Source organism: Oncorhynchus tshawytscha, linkage group LG13, assembly GCF_018296145.1.
Source record: "Oncorhynchus tshawytscha isolate Ot180627B linkage group LG13, Otsh_v2.0, whole genome shotgun sequence".
Classification (NCBI taxonomy): Eukaryota; Metazoa; Chordata; class Actinopteri; order Salmoniformes; family Salmonidae; genus Oncorhynchus; species Oncorhynchus tshawytscha.
In genome coordinates, this window is record NC_056441.1 from 77,606,136 (window position 1) to 77,626,843 (window position 20,708).

The 20,708-nt window shown below is 42.6% G+C and overlaps 1 protein-coding gene across 1 annotated transcript in view; it reads left to right on the top strand.

The window, feature by feature from the left end:
- robo1 (roundabout, axon guidance receptor, homolog 1 (Drosophila)) overlaps window positions 1-20,708 on the top strand; it is a 423,568-nt gene that overhangs the window by 358,461 nt on the left and 44,399 nt on the right. The window contains exon 20 of the mRNA XM_042296381.1: window positions 8,700-8,742. Coding sequence (XP_042152315.1) covers window positions 8,700-8,742 — 43 coding nt within the window. The remainder of the gene's footprint in view (window positions 1-8,699; window positions 8,743-20,708) is intronic.

Genomic DNA, 20,708 nt, shown 5'->3' on the forward strand with positions numbered 1-20,708 from the left:
CAATAAATGCAATCCCTTCTAGACAATTTCCTGGACAAAAGGTTTCACTGTAATAGTGAAGGTGTAAACTTGACAGAAGAAGACCTAAACAATATATTTGACCTCTCAGCTTTCTTATCAAATCTATAAATATCAAGCAGATAACCTAAGAAAATGAACAACAATGAAAAATGGTTTGATAAAATGCAAAAAACCTAAGAAAGACATTGAGAAACCTATCCAAACAAAAACATAGCGACCCAGAAAACCTGAGCCTACGCCTTCACTATGGTGAATCATTAAAACAATACAGAAAACCTGAGCCTACGCCTTCACTATGGTGAATCATTAAAACAATACAGAAATACTCTCTGGAAAAAGAAGGAAGAGCACATCAGAAATCAGCTCAATATAATTGAAGAATCCGTAGAATCTAACCACTTCTGGGAAAATTGGAAAACAAACAGCAACAAAAAGAGTCATCTATCCAAAACGGAGATGAAGAACAAACAGTAAAAAACATATACAGTGGTTCCTCCTTTAAAAGTTGTGAGCTTACACAACTTAGAGGTACCCAGTGTCACGGCTTCATTACTCCAGACCACCACACCGCGGACTTAGAGGTACCCAGTGTCACGGCTTCATTACTCCAGACCACCACACCGCGGAATTAGAGGTACCCAGTGTCACGGCTTCATTACTCCAGACCACCACAAGGCGGAGTTAGAGGTACCCAGTGTCACGGCTTCATTACTCCAGACCACCACAAGGCGGAGTTAGAGGTACCCAGTGTCACGGCTTCATTACTCCAGACCACCACCGCAGACTTAGAGGTACCCAGTGTCACGCTTCATTACTCCAGACCACCACACCGCGGACTTAGAGGTACCCAGTGTCACGGCTTCATTACTCCAGACCACCACAAGGCGGACTTAGAGGTACCCAGTGTCACGGCTTCATTACTCCAGACCACCACAAGGCGGAGTTAGAGGTACCCAGTGTCACGGCTTCATTACTCCACACCACCACAAGGCAGAGTTAGAGGTACCCAGTGTCACGGCTTCATTACTCCAGACCACCACAAGGCGGAGTTAGAGGTACCCAGTGTCACGGCTTCATTACTCCACACCACCACAAGGCGGAGTTAGAGGTACCCAGTGTCACGGCTTCATTACTCCAGACCACCACAAGGCGGAGTTAGAGGTACCCAGTGTCACGGCTTCATTACTCCAGACCACCACACCGCGGACTTAGAGGTACCCAGTGTCACGGCTTCATTACTCCAGACCACCACAAGGCGGAGTTAGAGGTACCCAGTGTCACGGCTTCATTACTCCAGACCACCACAAGGCGGAGTTAGAGGTACCCAGTGTCACGGCTTCATTACTCCAGACCACCACATGGCGGAGTTAGAGGTACCCAGTGTCACGGCTTCATTACTCCAGACCACCACAAGGCGGAGTTAGAGGTACCCAGTGTCACGGCTTCATTACTCCAGACCACCACAAGGCGGAGTTAGAGGTTCCCCAGTGTCACGGCTTCATTACTCCAGACCACCACAAGGCGGAGTTAGAGGTACCCAGTGTCACGGCTTCATTACTCCAGACCACCACAAAGGCGGAGTTAGAGGTACCCAGTGTCACGGCTTCATTACTCCAGACCACCACAAGGCGGAGTTAGAGGTACCCAGTGTCACGGCTTCATTACTCCAGACCACCACAAGGCGGACTTAGAGGTACCCAGTGTCACGGCTTCATTACTCCAGACCACCACAAGGCGGAGTTAGAGCACTCATTATGCATTTGGGTTCCAAGGTTTTCATATGACCAATCATATTGAGTGGTTCAAATGACGAATTTGACGCAGGCCACATGTCCCCAGTGACTTCAGCAAAGACGGCTGACAGAACATTACGGGGAAGCAAATGTACGTTGTTATAACGTCATAACAAGTCAAGCATAAAATGTACAATTGAGAGGAATACGTTCGTTAACGTAGAGACAAACGATTGTGCACATATTTTTGTTGTTTAGTTAATTTACGAAAATCGCTATTTATCAAGTTTTTTTCAGCCATATCCGATACCAGGTGTATCAAACTCATTCATTATAACAAGCAGGGAGCAGGTTCGACTGTGCCCAAATGAATTAATTGGGGTTGGGGCCGATTGTGGCTAAAAACACTTTATCAATTGGAATCTTTAACATGGAAAGTGTGGAAAGGGAAATAATTATTATTATTCGTTTTTGACAAGCGTAGCAGGATGGTTTGTTAGCTGAACAATAGATTATTCAGCCTTTACTAAAAAATTGTGTAATGGCCGAGCTAGGTGTGTACCCGAACGCCCCCCCCCAACTTGAGTTAGGTGTGACCCCCTCCCCAACTTGCAACATTTCAGGACTATCTAAAAAAAAGCAGCAGAGATGCGCAATAGGTTTCTAAGAAGAGGCTATTCCCCACAATGTGTGGATGAAGCTGTGAAATTTGGCATTGGGGAAAACACGAGATGAACTGCTACAAAAAAGACCAGCTAAAGCTAAAGAACACTCTGTAATGTTAAAACCTATCTCACCAAAAAAAGAAATATCCTCTCACTGTCAACTGTGTTTATATTCAGCAAACTTAACATGTGTAAATATTTGTATGAACATAACATTCAACAACTGAGACATAAACTGAACAAGTTCCACAGACATGTGACTAACAGACATGGAATAATGTGTCCCTGAACGAAGGGGGGGTCAAAATTAACAGTCAGTATCTGGTGTGGCCACCAGCTGCATTAAGTACTGCAGTGCATCTCCTCCTCATGGACTGCACCAGATTTGCCAGTTATTGCTGTGAGATGTTACCCCCCTCTTCCACCAAGGCACCTGCAAGTTCCTGGACATTTCTGGGGGAATGGCCCTAGCCCTCATCCTCCGATCCAACAGATCCCAGATGTGCTCAATAGGATTGAGATCCAGGCTCTTCGCTGGCCATGGCAGAACACTGACATTCCTGTCTTGCAGGAAATCATGCACAGAACGAGCAGTATGGCTGGTTGCATTGTCATGCTGGAGGGTCATGTCTGGATGAGCCTGCAGGAAGGGTACCACATGAGGGAGGAGGATATCTTCCCTGTAACACACAGCATTGAGATTGCCTCCAATGACAATAAGCTAAGTCTGATGATGCTGTGACACACCGCCCCAGACCATGACGGACCCTCCACTTCCAAATCGATCCCGCTCCATGATGCCATCTATTTTGTGAAGTGCACCAGTCCCTCCTGTAGAAAAGCACCCCCACAACATGATGCTGCCACCCCATGCTTCACAGTTGGGATGGTTTTCTTCGGCTTGCAAGCCTCTCCCTTTTTCCTCCAAACATAATGATGGTCATCATGGCCAAACAGTTCTATTTTTGTTTCATCAGACCAAAGGACATTTCTCCAAAAAGCACGATCTTTGTCCCCATGTGCAGTTGCAAACCGTACTCTGGCTTTTTTATGACGGTTTTGGAGCAGTGGCTTCTTCCTTGCTGAGCGGCCTTTCAGGTTATGTCGATATAGGACTCGTTTTACTGTGGATATAGATACTTTTGTACCTGTTTCCTCCAGCATCTTCACAAGGTCCTTTGCTATTGTTCTGGGATTGATTTTGCACTTTTTTTTACCTACCTAGCGGCAGGTAACTTGGTCACGAAAATCAGAAAAGCAATCAAATTAATCGTTTACCTTTGATGATCTTCGGATGTTTTCACTCACGAGACTCCCAGTTAGACAGCAAATCTTCCTTTTGTTCCATAAAGATATTTTTTATATCCAAATACCTCTGTTAGTTTGATGCGTTATGCCCAGGAATCCACCGGAAATAGTGGTCACGACAACGCAGACAAAAATTCCAAATTATATCCATAATATCGCCAGAAACATGGCAAACGTTTTTTTATAATCAATCCTCAAGGTGTTTTTCAAATATCTATTCGATAATATATCAACCGGGACAGTTGGCTTTTCACTAGGACCAGGAGGAACAATGGCTACCTCTCTTTTTTGCGGAAAAATCACACTGAGAGCCAACAACAGACCACTTACGCAATGTGGATGTTTACACTCATTCTTCAAAATAAAGGCCTGAAACTACGTCTAAAGGCTGTAGACACCTTAGGGAACGTTATTTTTCCAAAAATAAAAATAGTGCCCCGTAGCATTAATATAGAGTCCTCCAATCCTCTAAATGTAAGGAAAATGCCCCTTAGATATTAATATAGTCCTCCAATTATCTAAATGTAATTATTGGCATCACAACTATGAAATAAGACCAGTCTCCCGTGTGCCCTGCATTCTGTAGTACAGACACGGCCTGCTCTCCCATATGTAAGGAATTAGGCACTTAATTTTTTTATCATTATTTTATTAACTGTTTATTAGGCTACTGTGCAAGTCTACAATACATACTGTAGTTCACATGGGAAAGTGCCTAATTCCTTACATAATAAGGCTTGGCGTCCCACTCGACAACATCCGGTGAAATTGGAGGGCGCGTAATTCAAATAAATAATCATAATATTAAACATTTATGAACATACAGGTATCTTATCTCATTTAAAAGCTTACTTTCTTGTTAATCTAACTGCATTGTCCGATTTACAATAGGCTTTACAGCGAGAAGCATACCATGCGATTGTTTGAGGACGGCACCCCACATAACATTTTTCATCCAGCACAGGCTTCATAAATCACAAATAGTGATTAAATAAATCACTTACTTTTGAAAATCTTCCTCTGTTTGCAATCCCAAGGGTCCCAGCTACAACATGAATGGTCGTTTTGTTAGATAAAATCCACTACAGCTAAACTGTGTTCAACCAAGTCAGACTATGTTTCTATTTAATCCTCAGGTACCCTAAAATGTCAATAAACTATAATATTTCACATGGAAAGAAGTATGTTCAATAGAAAAGTATAATTAGCAGGTGCGCCTCCTCTTCATCACGCGCCGACAGACTGATTTTCCACTGGGACTCTTTGTACCAAAACTCCAAATTCTTCCTAGTTTTTGGAGAAACAAGCCTGAAACAATGAACAAAGACTGTTGAGCTCTAGTGGAAGCCATAGGAATTGCAATCTGGGAGCTGGAATTACATAGGACCCATAGCTTTCCATTATAAGAACCTGAGACATCAAAAAAATTAAGATTCTGGTTGTTTTTTCTTTGGATTTATGCCTGCCGTATCAATTGTGTTATAGTCTCATACATTATTTTAACATTTCTACAAACTTCAAAGTGTTTTCTGTCCAATGCTACCAATTATATGCATATCCTGGCTTCTGGGCCTGAGTAACAGGCAGTTTACTTTGAGCACGTCAGTTAGGCAGCAATTCAGAAAAATAGACCCTATCCCTAAGAATTATAATTATAAGGGAGAGCAGGCCATGTCTGTACTACAGAATGCAGGGAATGCAGGAGACTGGTGTTATTTCATAGTTGTGATGTCTTCACTATTAATTTACAATGTAGAGAATAGTACAAATAAAAATCCTGGAATGAGTAGGTGTGTCCAAACCTTTGACTGGTACTTGCTTAATTAGAATAATATTATGGTGTTTCTATTCTATGAAAAACGAAACCCTCAGGGTTTCGGTTAGGATGGAAAATATGGCGATGTACAACATGACGGTTGGGAGTAGACTACAAGATTGGAGGATTCTAAATTGTTTGCCTTCATTAGACGACTTTGCTCCGATATTTCTGAAATCAGTGATATTTATTCCCAAACCCCCTGAGGGTTTCATTTTTCATTTTTCTCTGAATAGAAACACCTTAATATTAATCTAATTAATTAAGCCACATTTCTTAAAATCAGTCCCATATATTATGTTATTACAAAAAAGGTTTTAAATTCTCTGGTATTGCAATATGGAATACTATCAAATGCTTCTTAAAGATGCCCTCTGGTGGTCAAACTAGCAACAACTTGCAGTAACAGAAAAAATGGCTGAGAATTAAATGACGTGCCACAGTATGACGCAACTTTTAAAGGAGGAACCACTGTACATGAAATACAAATCTTAGACAACAATATTAAAGACTACCAGAACCCAGTGGATTTTCCAATTACATTGAATGAACTACAGAACAAAATACAAACCTTCCAACCCAAAAAGGCTGGTGGGGTTGATGGTATCCTAAATTAAATTATAGAATATACAGACCACAAAGTCCAATTGGCTATACCAAAACTCTTTGTCATCATCCTCAGCTCTGGCATCTTCCCCAATATTTGGAACCAAGGACTGATCACCCGAATACACAAAGTGGAGCAAATTTGACCCCAATAACTACCAGGGAATATGCGTCAACAGCAACCTTGGGAAAATCCTCTGCATTATCATTAACAGCAGACTTGTACATTTCCTCAGCGAAAACAATGTACTGAGCAAATGTCAAATTGGCTTTTTTTAAACCAAATTACCATATGCTGACCCGGCACACCCTAATTGACAAACAAACAAACCAAAAAAAGGCAACATCTTCTCATGCTTTGTTGATTTCAAAAAAGCTTATGAATTAATTTGGCATGAGGGTCTGCTATACAAATTGATGGAAGGTGGTGTTGGGGGAAAACATACGACCTTATAAAATCCATGTACACAAAGTGTGTGGTTAAAATTGGCAAAAAAACACACACATTTATTTTTATAGGGCCGTGGGTTGAGACAGGGATGCAGCTTAATCCCCACCCTCTTCAACATATATATCAATAAATTGGCAGGGGCAGTAGAACAGTCTGCAGCACCTGGACTCACCCTACTAGAATCTGAAGTCCAATGTCTACTGTTTGCTGATGATCTGGTGCTTCTGTCCCCAACCAAGGAGGGCCTACATCAGCACCTAGATCTTCTGCATAGATTCTGTCAGACCTGGGCCCTGACAGTGAATCTCAGTAAAACAAAGCTAATGGTTTTCCAAAAAAGGTCAATTTGACAGGACCACGAATACAAATTCCACCTAGACACTGTAGCCCTAGAGCACACAAAACACTACACAAACTGTACCTCGGCCTGTAGATCAGCGCCACAGGTAACTTCCACAAAGCTGTGAACGATCTGAGAGACAAGGCAAGAAGGGCCTTCCATGACATGAAATGGATTAGGATCAATTAGGATCTGGCTAAAAAATACTTGAATCATATAGAACCTATTGTCCTTTATAGTTGTGAGGTCTGGGGTCTGCACACCAACCAATAATTCACAAAATGGGAAAAACACCAATTTGAGACTCTGCATGCAGAATTCTGCAAAAATATCCCCCATGTACAACGTAAAACACAAAAATGCATGCAGAGCAGAATTAGGCCGATACCCGCTAATTATCCAAATCCAGAAAAGAGCCGTTAATTTCTACAACCACCTAAAAGGAAGCAATTCCCAAAAATTCCATAACAAAGCCATCACCTAGAGAGAAATTAACTTGGAGAAGAGCCCCCTAAGCAAGCTGGTCCTGGGGCTCTGTTCACAAACACACCCCACAGCGCCCCAAGACAACAACACAATTAGACCCATCCAAATCATGAGAAAACAAAAAGAGAATTACTTGATACATTGGAAAGAATCAAACTAGAATGCTATTTGGCCCTAAACAGAGAGTACACAGTAGCAGAATACCTGACCACTGTGACTGACCCAAGATTGAGGAAATCTTTGACTATGTACAGACTCAGTGAGCATAGCCTTGCTATTGAGAAAGGCTACCGTAGGCAGACATGGCTCTCAAGGGAAGACAGGCTATGTGCACACTGCCCACAAAACGATGTAGAAACAGAGCTGCACTTCCTAACCTCCTGCAAAATCTATGACCATATTAGAGACACCTATTTCCCTCAGATTACACAGATCCACAAAGAATTCAAAAACAAATCCAATTTTAATAAACTCCCATATCTACAGGGTGAAATATCACAGTGTGCCATCACAACAGCAATATTTGTGACCTGTTGCCACAAGAAAAGGGCAACCAGTGAAGAACAAACACTATTGTAAATACAACCTATATTTATGGTTATTTATTTTCCCTTTTGTACTTTAACTATTTGCACATCATAACAATACTGTATGTAGACATAATATGACATTTGAAATGTCTTTATTATTTTGTAACTTTCGTGAGTGTAATGTTAACTGTTCATTTTCTATTTCACTTTTGTTTATAATCTATTTAACTTGCTTTGGCAATGTAAACATGTGTTTCCGATGCCAATGAAGCCCTTAAATTGAAAAATGTAATTGGAGAGAGAGAGAAAGAGAGAGAGAGAGAGGCTCTAAACCTTTCCTCAGAGAAGAGTTTGTAATTAAAGTTTGAGTTTATCTCTCCTTCACACCGGCAGCTTAAAGCTCCATGAAAGAGTCCAACTTCCAGCGCGCTGAGCTTCAAACACACGCCAGGCCTGCCAGGAGACCAAAGCACTGTGCAGCGTCCTAATCCTCTTACACACATACCCTGTCACAGTGACTCAGTCTCCACCCAGCTACACACGGGATGTAGTACACACACATACATGCGTAAACACATAAACACACACTGTCAAAAATATCACACACTGCACACATACAAACACAGGCTTACAGGAGAGACAAACACAGTCCATGTTATTGTGTTTTGATAAGCCTGTTACTCTGATGACGATTGTGATTATGGTGTTCATGTCTATACCTTTCTCTGTCTCTCTGTTCTCAGTGGCGTACCAGAGAGGTGGAGAGGCTGTCAGCAGTGCTGGAAGGTAAGAATACCTCTCTTATGAGAGGGAGTGTTGTCTACAAGTCTCTTATGAGAGGGAGTGTTGTCTACATGTCTCTTATGAGAGGGAGTGTTGTCTACATGTCTCTTATGAGAGGGAGTATTGTCTACATGTCTACTATGAGAGGGAGTGTTGTCTACATGTCTACTATGAGAGGGAGTGTTGTCTACATGTCTCATATGAGAGGGAGTGTTGTCTACATGTCTACTATGAGAGGGAGTGTTGTCGACATGTCTACTATGAGAGGGAGTGTTGTCTACATGTCTACTGTGAGAGGGAGTGTTGTCTACATGTCTACTATGAGAGGGAGTGTTGTCTACATGTCTACTATGAGAGGGAGTGTTGTCTACATGTCTACTGTGAGAGGGAGTGTTGTCTACATGTCTACTATGAGAGGGAGTGTTGTCTACATGTCTACTATGAGAGGGAGTGTTGTCTTCATGTCTACTATGAGAGGGAGTGTTGTCTACATGTCTACTGTGAGAGGGAGTGTTGTCTACATGTCTACTATGAGAGGGAGTGTTGTCTACATGTCTACTGTGAGAGGGAGTGTTGTCTGCATGTCTACTATGAGAGGGAGTGTTGTCTACATGTTTAATATGAGAGGGAGTGTTGTCTACATGTCTCTTATGAGAGGGAGTGTTGTGTACATGTCTACTATGAGAGGGAGTGTTGTCTACATGTCTACTATGAGAGGGAGTGTTGTCTACATGTCTACTATGAGAGGGAGTGTTGTCTACATGTCTCATATGAGAGGGAGTGTTGTCTACATGTCTACTATGAGAGGGAGTGTTGTCGACATGTCTACTATGAGAGGGAGTGTTGTCTACATGTCTACTATGAGAGGGAGTGTTGTCTTCATGTCTACTATGAGAGGGAGTGTTGTCTACATGTCTCTTATGAGAGGGAGTGTTGTCTACATGTCTCTTATGAGAGGGAGTGTTGTCTATATGTCTACTATGAGAGGGAGTGTTGTCTACATGTCTACTATGATAGGGAGTGTTGTCTACATGTCTCTTATGATAGGGAGTGTTGTCTACATGTCTACTATGAGAGGGAGTGTTGTCTACATGTCTTTTATGAGCGGGAGTGTTGTCTACATGTCTCTTATGAGAGGGAGTGTTGTCTACATGTCTCTTATGAGAGGGAGTGTTTTCTACATGTCTCCTATGAGAGGGAGTGTTGTCTACATGTCTCCTATGAGAGGGAGTGTTGTCTACATGTCTCCTATGAGAGGGAGTGTTGTCTACATGTCTACTATGAGAGGGAGTGTTGTCTACATGTCTACTATGAGAGGAAGTGTTGTCTACATGTCTCTATGATAGGGAGTGTTGTCTACATGTCTCTTATGAGAGGGAGTGTTGTCCTCATGTCTCTTATGAGAGGGAGTGTTGTCTACATGTCTCTTATGAGAGGGAGTGTTGTCTACATGTCTCTTATGAGAGGGAGTGTTGTCTACATGTCTACTGTGAGAGGGAGTGTTGTCTACATGTCTCTTATGAGAGGGAGTATTGTCTACATGTCTACCATGAGAGGGAGTGTTGTCTACATGTCTACTATGAGAGGGAGTGTAGTCTACATGTCTACTATGAGAGGGAGTGTTGTCTACATGTCTACTGTGAGAAGGAGTGTTGTCTACATGTCTTCTATGAGAGGGAGTGTTGTCTACATGTTTAATATGAGAGGGAGTGTTGTCTACATGTCTCTTATGAGAGGGAGTGTTGTCTACATGTCTACTATGAGAGGGATTGTTGTCTACATGTCTCCTATGAGAGGGAGTGTTGTCTACATGTCTACTATGAGAGGGAGTTTTGTCTACATGTCTACTATGAGAGGGAGTGTAGTCTACATGTCTACTATGAGAGGGAGTGTTGTCTTCATGTCTACTATGAGAGGGAGTGTTGTCTACATTTCTACTGTGAGAGGGAGTGTTGTCTACATGTCTACTATGAGAGGGAGTGTTGTCTACATGTCTACTGTGAGAGGGAGTGTTGTCTGCATGTCTACTATGAGAGGGAGTGTTGTGTACATGTCTAATATGAGAGGGAGTGTTGTCTACATGTCTACTATGAGAGGGAGTGTTGTCTACATGTCTACTATGAGAGGGAGTGTTGTCTACATGTCTACTATGAGAGGGAGTGTTGTCTACATATCTCATATTTGAGGGAGTGTTGTCTACATGTCTACTATGAGAGGGAGTGTTGTCTACATGTCTACTATGAGAGGGAGTGTTGTCTACATGTCTACTATGAGAGGGAGTGTTGTCTACATGTCTACTATGAGAGGGAGTGTTGTCTACATGTCTACTGTGAGAAGGAGTGTTGTCTACATGTCTACTATGAGAGGGAGTGTTGTCTACATGTCTACTATGAGAGGGAGTGTTGTCTTCATGTCTACTATGAGAGGGAGTGTTGTCTACATGTCTACTGTGAGAGGGAGTGTTGTCTACATGTCTTCTATGAGAGGGAGTGTTGTCTACATGTTTAATATGAGAGGGAGTGTTGTCTACATGTCTCTTATGAGAGGGAGTGTTGTCTACATGTCTACTATGAGAGGGATTGTTGTCTACATGTCTCCTATGAGAGGGAGTGTTGTCTACATGTTTCTTATGAGAGGGAGTGTTGTCTACATGTCTACTGTGAGAGGGAGTATTGTCTACATGTCTCTTATGAGAGGGAGAGTTGTCTACATGTCTCTTATGAGAGGGAGTATTGTCTACATGTCTACTATGAGAGGGAGTGTTGTCTACATGTCTACTATGAGAGGGAGTGTTGTCTACATGTCTACTATGAGAGGGAGTGTTGTCTTCATGTCTACTATGAGAGGGAGTGTTGTCTACATGTCTACTGTGAGAGGGAGTGTTGTCTACATGTCTACTATGAGAGGGAGTGTTGTCTACATGTCTACTGTGAGAGGGAGTGTTGTCTACATGTCTTCTATGAGAGGGAGTGTTGTCTACATGTTTAATATGAGAGGGAGTGTTGTCTACATGTCTCTTATGAGAGGGAGTGTTGTCTACATGTCTACTATGAGAGGGATTGTTGTCTACATGTCTCCTATGAGAGGGAGTGTTGTCTACATGTCTACTATGAGAGGGAGTTTTGTCTACATGTCTACTATGAGAGGGAGTGTTGTCTACATGTCTACTATGAGAGGGAGTGTTGTCTTCATGTCTACTATGAGAGGGAGTGTTGTCTACATGTCTACTGTGAGAGGGAGTGTTGTCTACATGTCTACTATGAGAGGGAGTGTTGTCGACATGTCTACTGTGAGAGGGAGTGTTGTCTGCATGTCTACTATGAGAGGGAGTGTTGTCTACATGTTTAATATGAGAGGGAGTGTTGTCTACATGTCTCTTATGAGAGGGAGTGTTGTGTACATGTCTACTATGAGAGGGAGTGTTGTCTACATGTCTACTATGAGAGGGAGTGTTGTCTACATGTCTACTATGAGAGGGAGTGTTGTCTACATGTCTACTATGAGAGGGAGTGTTGTCTACATGTCTCATATGAGAGGGAGTGTTGTCTACATGTCTACTATGAGAGGGAGTGTTGTCGACATGTCTACTATGAGAGGGAGTGTTGTCTACATGTCTACTATGAGAGGGAGTGTTGTCTACATGTCTACTATGAGAGGGAGTGTTGTCTACATGTCTACTATGAGAGGGAGTGTTGTCTACATGTCTACTATGAGAGGGAGTGTTGTCTACATGTCTACTATGAGAGGGAGTGTTGTCTTCATGTCTACTATGAGAGGGAGTGTTGTCTACATGTCTACTGTGAGAGGGAGTGTTGTCTACATGTCTACTATGAGAGGGAGTGTTGTCTACATGTCTACTGTGAGAGGGAGTGTTGTCTACATGTCTTCTATGAGAGGGAGTGTTGTCTACATGTTTAATATGAGAGGGAGTGTTGTCTACATGTCTCTTATGAGAGGGAGTGTTGTCTACATGTCTACTATGAGAGGGATTGTTGTCTACATGTCTCCTATGAGAGGGAGTGTTGTCTACATGTTTCTTATGAGAGGGAGTGTTGTCCACATGTCTACTATGAGAGGGAGTGTTGTCTACATGTCTCTTATGAGAGGGAGTGTTGTCTACATGTCTCTTATGAGAGGGAGTATTGTCTACATGTCTACTATGAGAGGGAGTGTTGTCTACATGTCTACTATGAGAGGGAGTGTAGTCTACATGTCTACTATGAGAGGGAGTGTTGTCTTCATGTCTACTATGAGAGGGAGTGTTGTCTACATGTCTACTGTGAGAGGGAGTGTTGTCTACATGTCTACTATGAGAGGGAGTGTTGTCTACATGTCTACTATGAGAGGAAGTGTTGTCTACATGTCTCTATGATAGGGAGTGTTGTCTACATGTCTCTTATGAGAGGGAGTGTTGTCCTCATGTCTCTTATGAGAGGGAGTGTTGTCTACATGTCTCTTATGAGAGGGAGTGTTGTCTACATGTCTCTTATGAGAGGGAGTGTTGTCTACATGTCTACTGTGAGAGGGAGTGTTGTCTACATATCTCTTATGAGAGGGAGTGTTGTCTACATGTCTCTTATGAGAGGGAGTATTGTCTACATGTCTACCATGAGAGGGAGTGTTGTCTACATGTCTACTATGAGAGGGAGTGTAGTCTACATGTCTACTATTAGAGGGAGTGTTGTCTTCATGTCTACTATGAGAGGGAGTGTTGTCTACATGTCTACTGTGAGAGGGAGTGTTGTCTACATGTCTACTATGAGAGGGAGTGTTGTCTACATGTCTACTGTGAGAGGGAGTGTTGTCTGCATGTCTACTGTGAGAGGGAGTGTTGTCTACATGTTTAATATGAGAGGGAGTGTTGTCTACATGTCTACTATGAGAGGGAGTGTTGTCTACATGTCTCCTATGAGAGGGAGTGTTGTCTACAAGTCTACTATGAGAGCGAGTGTTGTCTACATGTCTACTATGAGAGGGAGTATTGTCTACATGTCTCTTATGAGAGGGAGTGTTGTCTACATGTCTCTTATGAGAGGGAGTATTGTCTACATGTCTACTATGAGAGGGAGTGTTGTCTACATGTCTACTATGAGAGGGAGTGTTGTCTACATGTCTCATATGAGAGGGAGTGTTGTCTACATGTGTACTATGAGAGGGAGTGTTGTCGACATGTCTACTATGAGAGGGAGTGTTGTCTACATGTCTACTGTGAGAGGGAGTGTTGTCTACATGTCTACTATGAGAGGGAGTGTTGTCTACATGTCTACTGTGAGAGGGAGTGTTGTCTACATGTCTTCTATGAGAGGGAGTGTTGTCTACATGTTTAATATGAGAGGGAGTGTTGTCTACATGTCTCTTATGAGAGGGAGTGTTGTCTACATGTCTACTATGAGAGGGATTGTTGTCTACATGTCTCCTATGAGAGGGAGTGTTGTCTACATGTCTACTATGAGAGGGAGTTTTGTCTACATGTCTACTATGAGAGGGAGTGTAGTCTACATGTCTACTATGAGAGGGAGTGTTGTCTTCATGTCTACTATGAGAGGGAGTGTTGTCTACATGTCTACTGTGAGAGGGAGTGTTGTCTACATGTCTACTATGAGAGGGAGTGTTGTCTACATGTCTACTGTGAGAGGGAGTGTTGTCTGCATGTCTACTATGAGAGGGAGTGTTGTCTACATGTTTAATATGAGAGGGAGTGTTGTCTACATGTCTCTTATGAGAGGGAGTGTTGTGTACATGTCTACTATGAGAGGGAGTGTTGTCTACATGTCTACTATGAGAGGGAGTGTTGTCTACATGTCTACTATGAGAGGGAGTGTTGTCTACATGTCTACTATGAGAGGGAGTGTTGTCGACATGTCTACTATGAGAGGGAGTGTTGTCTACATGTCTACTATGAGAGGGAGTATTGTCTACATGTCTACTATGAGAGGGAGTGTTGTCTACATGTCTACTATGAGAGGGAGTGTTGTCTACATGTCTACTATGAGAGGGAGTGTTGTCTACATGTCTACTATGAGAGGGAGTGTTGTCTACATGTCTACTATGAGAGGGAGTGTTGTCTACATGTCTACTGTGAGAAGGAGTGTTGTCTACATGTCTACTATGAGAGGGAGTGTTGTCTACATGTCTACTGTGAGAGGGAGTGTTGTCGACATGTCTACTATGAGAGGGAGTGTTGTCTACATGTTTAATATGAGAGGGAGTGTTGTCTACATGTCTCTTATGAGAGGGAGTGTTGTCTACATGTCTACTATGAGAGGGATTGTTGTCTACATGTCTCCTATGAGAGGGAGTGTTGTCTACATGTTCTTATGAGAGGGAGTGTTGTCTACATGTTTCTTATGAGAGGGAGTGTTGTCTACATGTCTACTGTGAGAGGGAGTATTGTCTACATGTCTCCTATGAGAGGGAGTGTTGTCTACATGTTTCTTATGAGAGGGAGTATTGTCTACATGTCTCTTATGAGAGGGAGTGTTGTCTACATGTCTCTTATGAGAGGGAGTATTGTCTACATGTCTACTATGAGAGGGAGTGTTGTCTACATGTCTACTATGAGAGGGAGTGTAGTCTACATGTCTACTATGAGAGGGAGTGTTGTCTACATGTCTACTGTGAGAGGGAGTGTTGTCTACATGTCTACTATGAGGGAGTGTTGTCTACATGTCTACTATGAGAGGGAGTGTTGTCTACATGTCTACTATGAGAGGGAGTGTTGTCTACATGTCTACTATGAGAGGGAGTGTTGTCTACATGTCTACTATGAGAGGGAGTGTTGTCTACATGTCTACTATGAGAGGGAGTGTTGTCTACATGTCTACTATGAGAGGGAGTGTTGTCTACATGTCTACTATGAGAGGGAGTGTTGTCTACATGTCTCTTATGAGAGGGAGTGTTGTCTACATGTCTCTTATGAGAGGGAGTGTTGTCTACATGTCTACTATGAGAGGGAGTGTTGTCTACATGTCTACTATGAGAGGGAGTGTTGTCTACATGTCTACTATGAGAGGGAGTGTTGTCTACATGTCTACTATGAGAGGGAGTGTTGTCTACATGTCTACTATGAGAGGGAGTGTTGTCTACATGTCTACTATGAGAGGGAGTGTTGTCTACATGTCTCTTATGAGAGGGAGTGTTGTCTACATGTCTCTTATGAGAGGGAGTGTTGTCTACATGTCTACTATGAGAGGGAGTGTTGTCTACATGTCTACTATGAGAGGGAGTGTTGTCTACATGTCTACTATGAGAGGGAGTGTTGTCTACATGTCTACTATGAGAGGGAGTGTTGTCTACATGTCTACTATGAGAGGGAGTGTTGTCTACATGTCTACTATGAGAGGGAGTGTTGTCTACATGTCTACTATGAGAGGGAGTGTTGTCTACATGTCTCTATGAGAGGGAGTGTTGTCTACATGTCTCTTATGAGAGGGAGTGTTGTCTACATGTCTCTTATGAGAGGGAGTGTTGTCTACATGTCTCTTATGAGAGGGAGTGTTGTCTACATGTCTCTTATGAGAGGGAGTGTTGTCTACATGTCTACTATGAGAGGGAGTGTTGTCTACATGTCTCTTATGAGAGGGAGTGTTGTCTACATGTCTCTTATGAGAGGGAGTATTGTCTACATGTCTACTATGAGAGGGAGTGTTGTCTACATGTCTACTATGAGAGGGAGTGTAGTCTACATGTCTACTATTAGAGGGAGTGTTGTCTACATGTCTACTATGAGAGGGAGTGTTGTCTACATGTCTACTATGAGAGGGAGTGTTGTCTACATGTCTACTATGAGAGGGAGTGTTGTCTACATGTCTACTATGAGAGGGAGTGTTGTCTACATGTCTACTATGAGAGGGAGTGTTGTCTACATGTTTAATATGAGAGGGAGTGTTGTCTACATGTCTACTATGAGAGGGAGTGTTGTCTACATGTCTCCTATGAGAGGGAGTGTTGTCTACATGTCTACTATGAGAGGGAGTGTTGTCTACATGTCTACTATGAGAGGGAGTGTTGTCTACATGTCTCTTATGAGAGGGAGTGTTGTCTACATGTCTCTTATGAGAGGGAGTATTGTCTACATGTCTACTATGAGAGGGAGTGTTGTCTACATGTCTACTATGAGAGGGAGTGTTGTCTACATGTCTCATATGAGAGGGAGTGTTGTCTACATGTCTACTATGAGAGGGAGTGTTGTCTACATGTCTACTATGAGAGGGAGTGTTGTCTACATGTCTACTATGAGAGGGAGTGTTGTCTACATGTCTACTATGAGAGGGAGTGTTGTCTACATGTCTACTATGAGAGGGAGTGTTGTCTACATGTCTCTATGAGAGGGAGTGTTGTCTACATGTTTACTATGAGAGGGAGTGTTGTCTACATGTCTCTTATGAGAGGGAGTGTTGTCTACATGTCTACTATGAGAGGGAGTGTTGTCTACATGTCTCCTATGAGAGGGAGTGTTGTCTACATGTCTACTATGAGAGGGAGTTTTGTCTACATGTCTACTATGAGAGGGAGTGTTGTCTACATGTCTACTATGAGAGGGAGTGTTGTCTACATGTCTACTATGAGAGGGAGTGTTGTCTACATGTCTACTGTGAGAGGGAGTGTTGTCTACATGTCTACTATGAGAGGGAGTGTTGTCTACATGTCTACTGTGAGAGGGAGTGTTGTCTACATGTCTACTATGAGAGGGAGTGTTGTCTACATGTTTAATATGAGAGGGAGTGTTGTCTACATGTCTCTTATGAGAGGGAGTGTTGTGTACATGTCTACTATGAGAGGGAGTGTTGTCTACATGTCTACTATGAGAGGGAGTGTTGTCTACATGTCTACTATGAGAGGGAGTGTTGTCTACATGTCTACTATGAGAGGGAGTGTTGTCGACATGTCTACTATGAGAGGGAGTGTTGTCTACATGTCTACTATGAGAGGGAGTATTGTCTACATGTCTACTATGAGAGGGAGTATTGTCTACATGTCTACTATGAGAGGGAGTGTTGTCTACATGTCTACTATGAGAGGGAGTGTTGTCTACATGTCTACTGTGAGAGGGAGTGTTGTCTACATGTCTACTATGAGAGGGAGTGTTGTCTACATGTCTACTGTGAGAGGGAGTGTTGTCGACATGTCTACTATGAGAGGGAGTGTTGTCTACATGTCTACTGTGAGAGGGAGTGTTGTCTACATGTCTTCTATGAGAGGGAGTGTTGTCTACATGTTTAATATGAGAGGGAGTGTTGTCTACATGTCTCTTATGAGAGGGAGTGTTGTCTACATGTCTACTATGAGAGGGATTGTTGTCTACATGTCTCCTATGAGAGGGAGTGTTGTCTACATGTTTCTTATGAGAGGGAGTGTTGTCTACATGTCTACTGTGAGAGGGAGTATTGTCTACATGTCTCCTATGAGAGGGAGTGTTGTCTACATGTTTCTTATGAGAGGGAGTGTTGTCTACATGTCTACTGTGAGAGGGAGTATTGTCTACATGTCTCTTATGAGAGGGAGTGTTGTCTACATGTCTCTTATGAGAGGGAGTATTGTCTACATGTCTACTATGAGAGGGAGTGTTGTCTACATGTCTACTATGAGAGGGAGTGTTGTCTACATGTCTCATATGAGAGGGAGTGTTGTCTACATGTGTACTATGAGAGGGAGTGTTGTCGACATGTCTACTATGAGAGGGAGTGTTGTCTACATGTCTACTATGAGAGGGAGTGTTGTCTACATGTCTACTGTGAGAGGGAGTGTTGTCTACATGTCTACTATGAGAGGGAGTGTTGTCTACATGTCTACTATGAGAGGGAGTGTTGTCTACATGTCTACTATGAGAGGAGTGTTGTCTACATGTCTACTATGAGAGGGAGTGTAGTCTACATGTCTACTATGAGAGGGAGTGTTGTCTACATGTCTACTGTGAGAGGGAGTGTTGTCTACATGTCTTCTATGAGAGGGATTGTTGTCTACATGTTTAATATGAGAGGGAGTGTTGTCTACATGTCTCTTATGAGAGGGAGTGTTGTCTACATGTCTACTATGAGAGGGATTGTTGTCTACATGTCTCCTATGAGAGGGAGTGTTGTCTACATGTCTACTATGAGAGGGAGTTTTGTCTACATGTCTACTATGAGAGGGAGTGTAGTCTACATGTCAACTATGAGAGGGAGTGTTGTCTCATGTCTACTGTGAGAGGGAGTGTTGTCTGCATGTCTACTATGAGAGGGAGTGTTGTCTACATGTTTAATATGAGAGGGAGTGTTGTCTACATGTCTCTTATGAGAGGGAGTGTTGTGTACATGTCTAATATGAGAGGGAGTGTTGTCTACATGTCTCTTATGAGAGGGAGTGTTGTGTACATGTCTACTATGAGAGGGAGTGTTGTCTACATGTCTCTTATGAGAGGGAGTGTTGTCTACATGTCTAATATGAGAGGGAGTGTTGTCTACATGTCTCTATGAGAGGGAGTGTTGTCTACATGTTTAATATGAGAGGGAGTGTTGTCTACATGTCTACTATGAGAGGGAGTGTTGTCTACATGTCTACTATGAGAGGGAGTGTTGTCTACATGTCTACTATGAGAGGGAGTGTTGTCTACATGTCTCTTATGAGAGGGAGTGTTGTCTACATGTCTACTATGAGAGGGAGTGTTGTCTACATGTCTACTATGAGAGGGAGTGTAGTCTACATGTCTACTATGAGAGGAGTGTTGTCTCATGTCTACTATGAGAGGGAGTGTTGTCTACATGTCTACTATGAGAGGGAGTGTTGTCTACATGTCTATATGAGAGGGAGTGTTGTCTACATGTCTACTATGAGAGGGAGTGTTGTCTACATGTCTTCTATGAGAGGGATTGTTGTCTACATGTTTAATATGAGAGGGAGTGTTGTCTACATGTCTCTTATGAGAGGGAGTGTTGTCTACATGTCTACTATGAGAGGGATTGTTGTCTACATGTCTCCTATGAGAGGGAGTGTTGTCTACATGTCTACTATGAGAGGGAGTTTTGTCTACATGTCTACTATGAGAGGGAGTGTAGTCTACATGTCTACTATGAGAGGGAGTGTTGTCTTCATGTCTACTGTGAGAGGGAGTGTTGTCTGCATGTCTACTATGAGAGGGAGTGTTGTCTACATGTTTAATATGAGAGGGAGTGTTGTCTACATGTCTCTTATGAGAGGGAGTGTTGTGTACATGTCTAATATGAGAGGGAGTGTTGTCTACATGTCTCTTATGAGAGGGAGTGTTGTGTACATGTCTAATATGAGAGGGAGTGTTGTCTACATGTCTCTTATGAGAGGGAGTGTTGTGTACATGTCTACTATGAGAGGGAGTGTTGTCTACATGTCTTCTATGAGAGGGAGTGTTGTCTACATGTCTAATATGAGAGGGAGTGTTGTCTACATGTCTACTATGAGAGGGAGTGTTGTCTACATGTCTACTATGAGAGGGAGTTTTGTCTACATGTCTACTATGAGAGGGAGTGTAGTCTACATGTCTACTATGAGAGGGAGTGTTGTCTTCATGTCTACTGTGAGAGGGAGTGTTGTCTGCATGTCTACTATGAGAGGGAGTGTTGTCTACATGTTTAATATGAGAGGGAGTGTTGTCTACATGTCTCTTATGAGAGGGAGTGTTGTGTACATGTCTAATATGAGAGGGAGTGTTGTCTACATGTCTCTTATGAGAGGGAGTGTTGTGTACATGTCTAATATGAGAGGGAGTGTTGTCTACATGTCTCTTATGAGAGGGAGTGTTGTGTACATGTCTAATATGAGAGGGAGTGTTGTCTACATGTCTTCTATGAGAGGGAGTGTTGTCTACATGTTTAATATGAGAGGGAGTGTTGTCTACATGTCTACTATGAGAGGGAGTGTTGTCTACATGTCTACTATGAGAGGGAGTGTTGTCTACATGTCTACTATGAGAGGGAGTGTTGTCTATATGTCTCATATGAGAGGGAGTGTTGTCGACA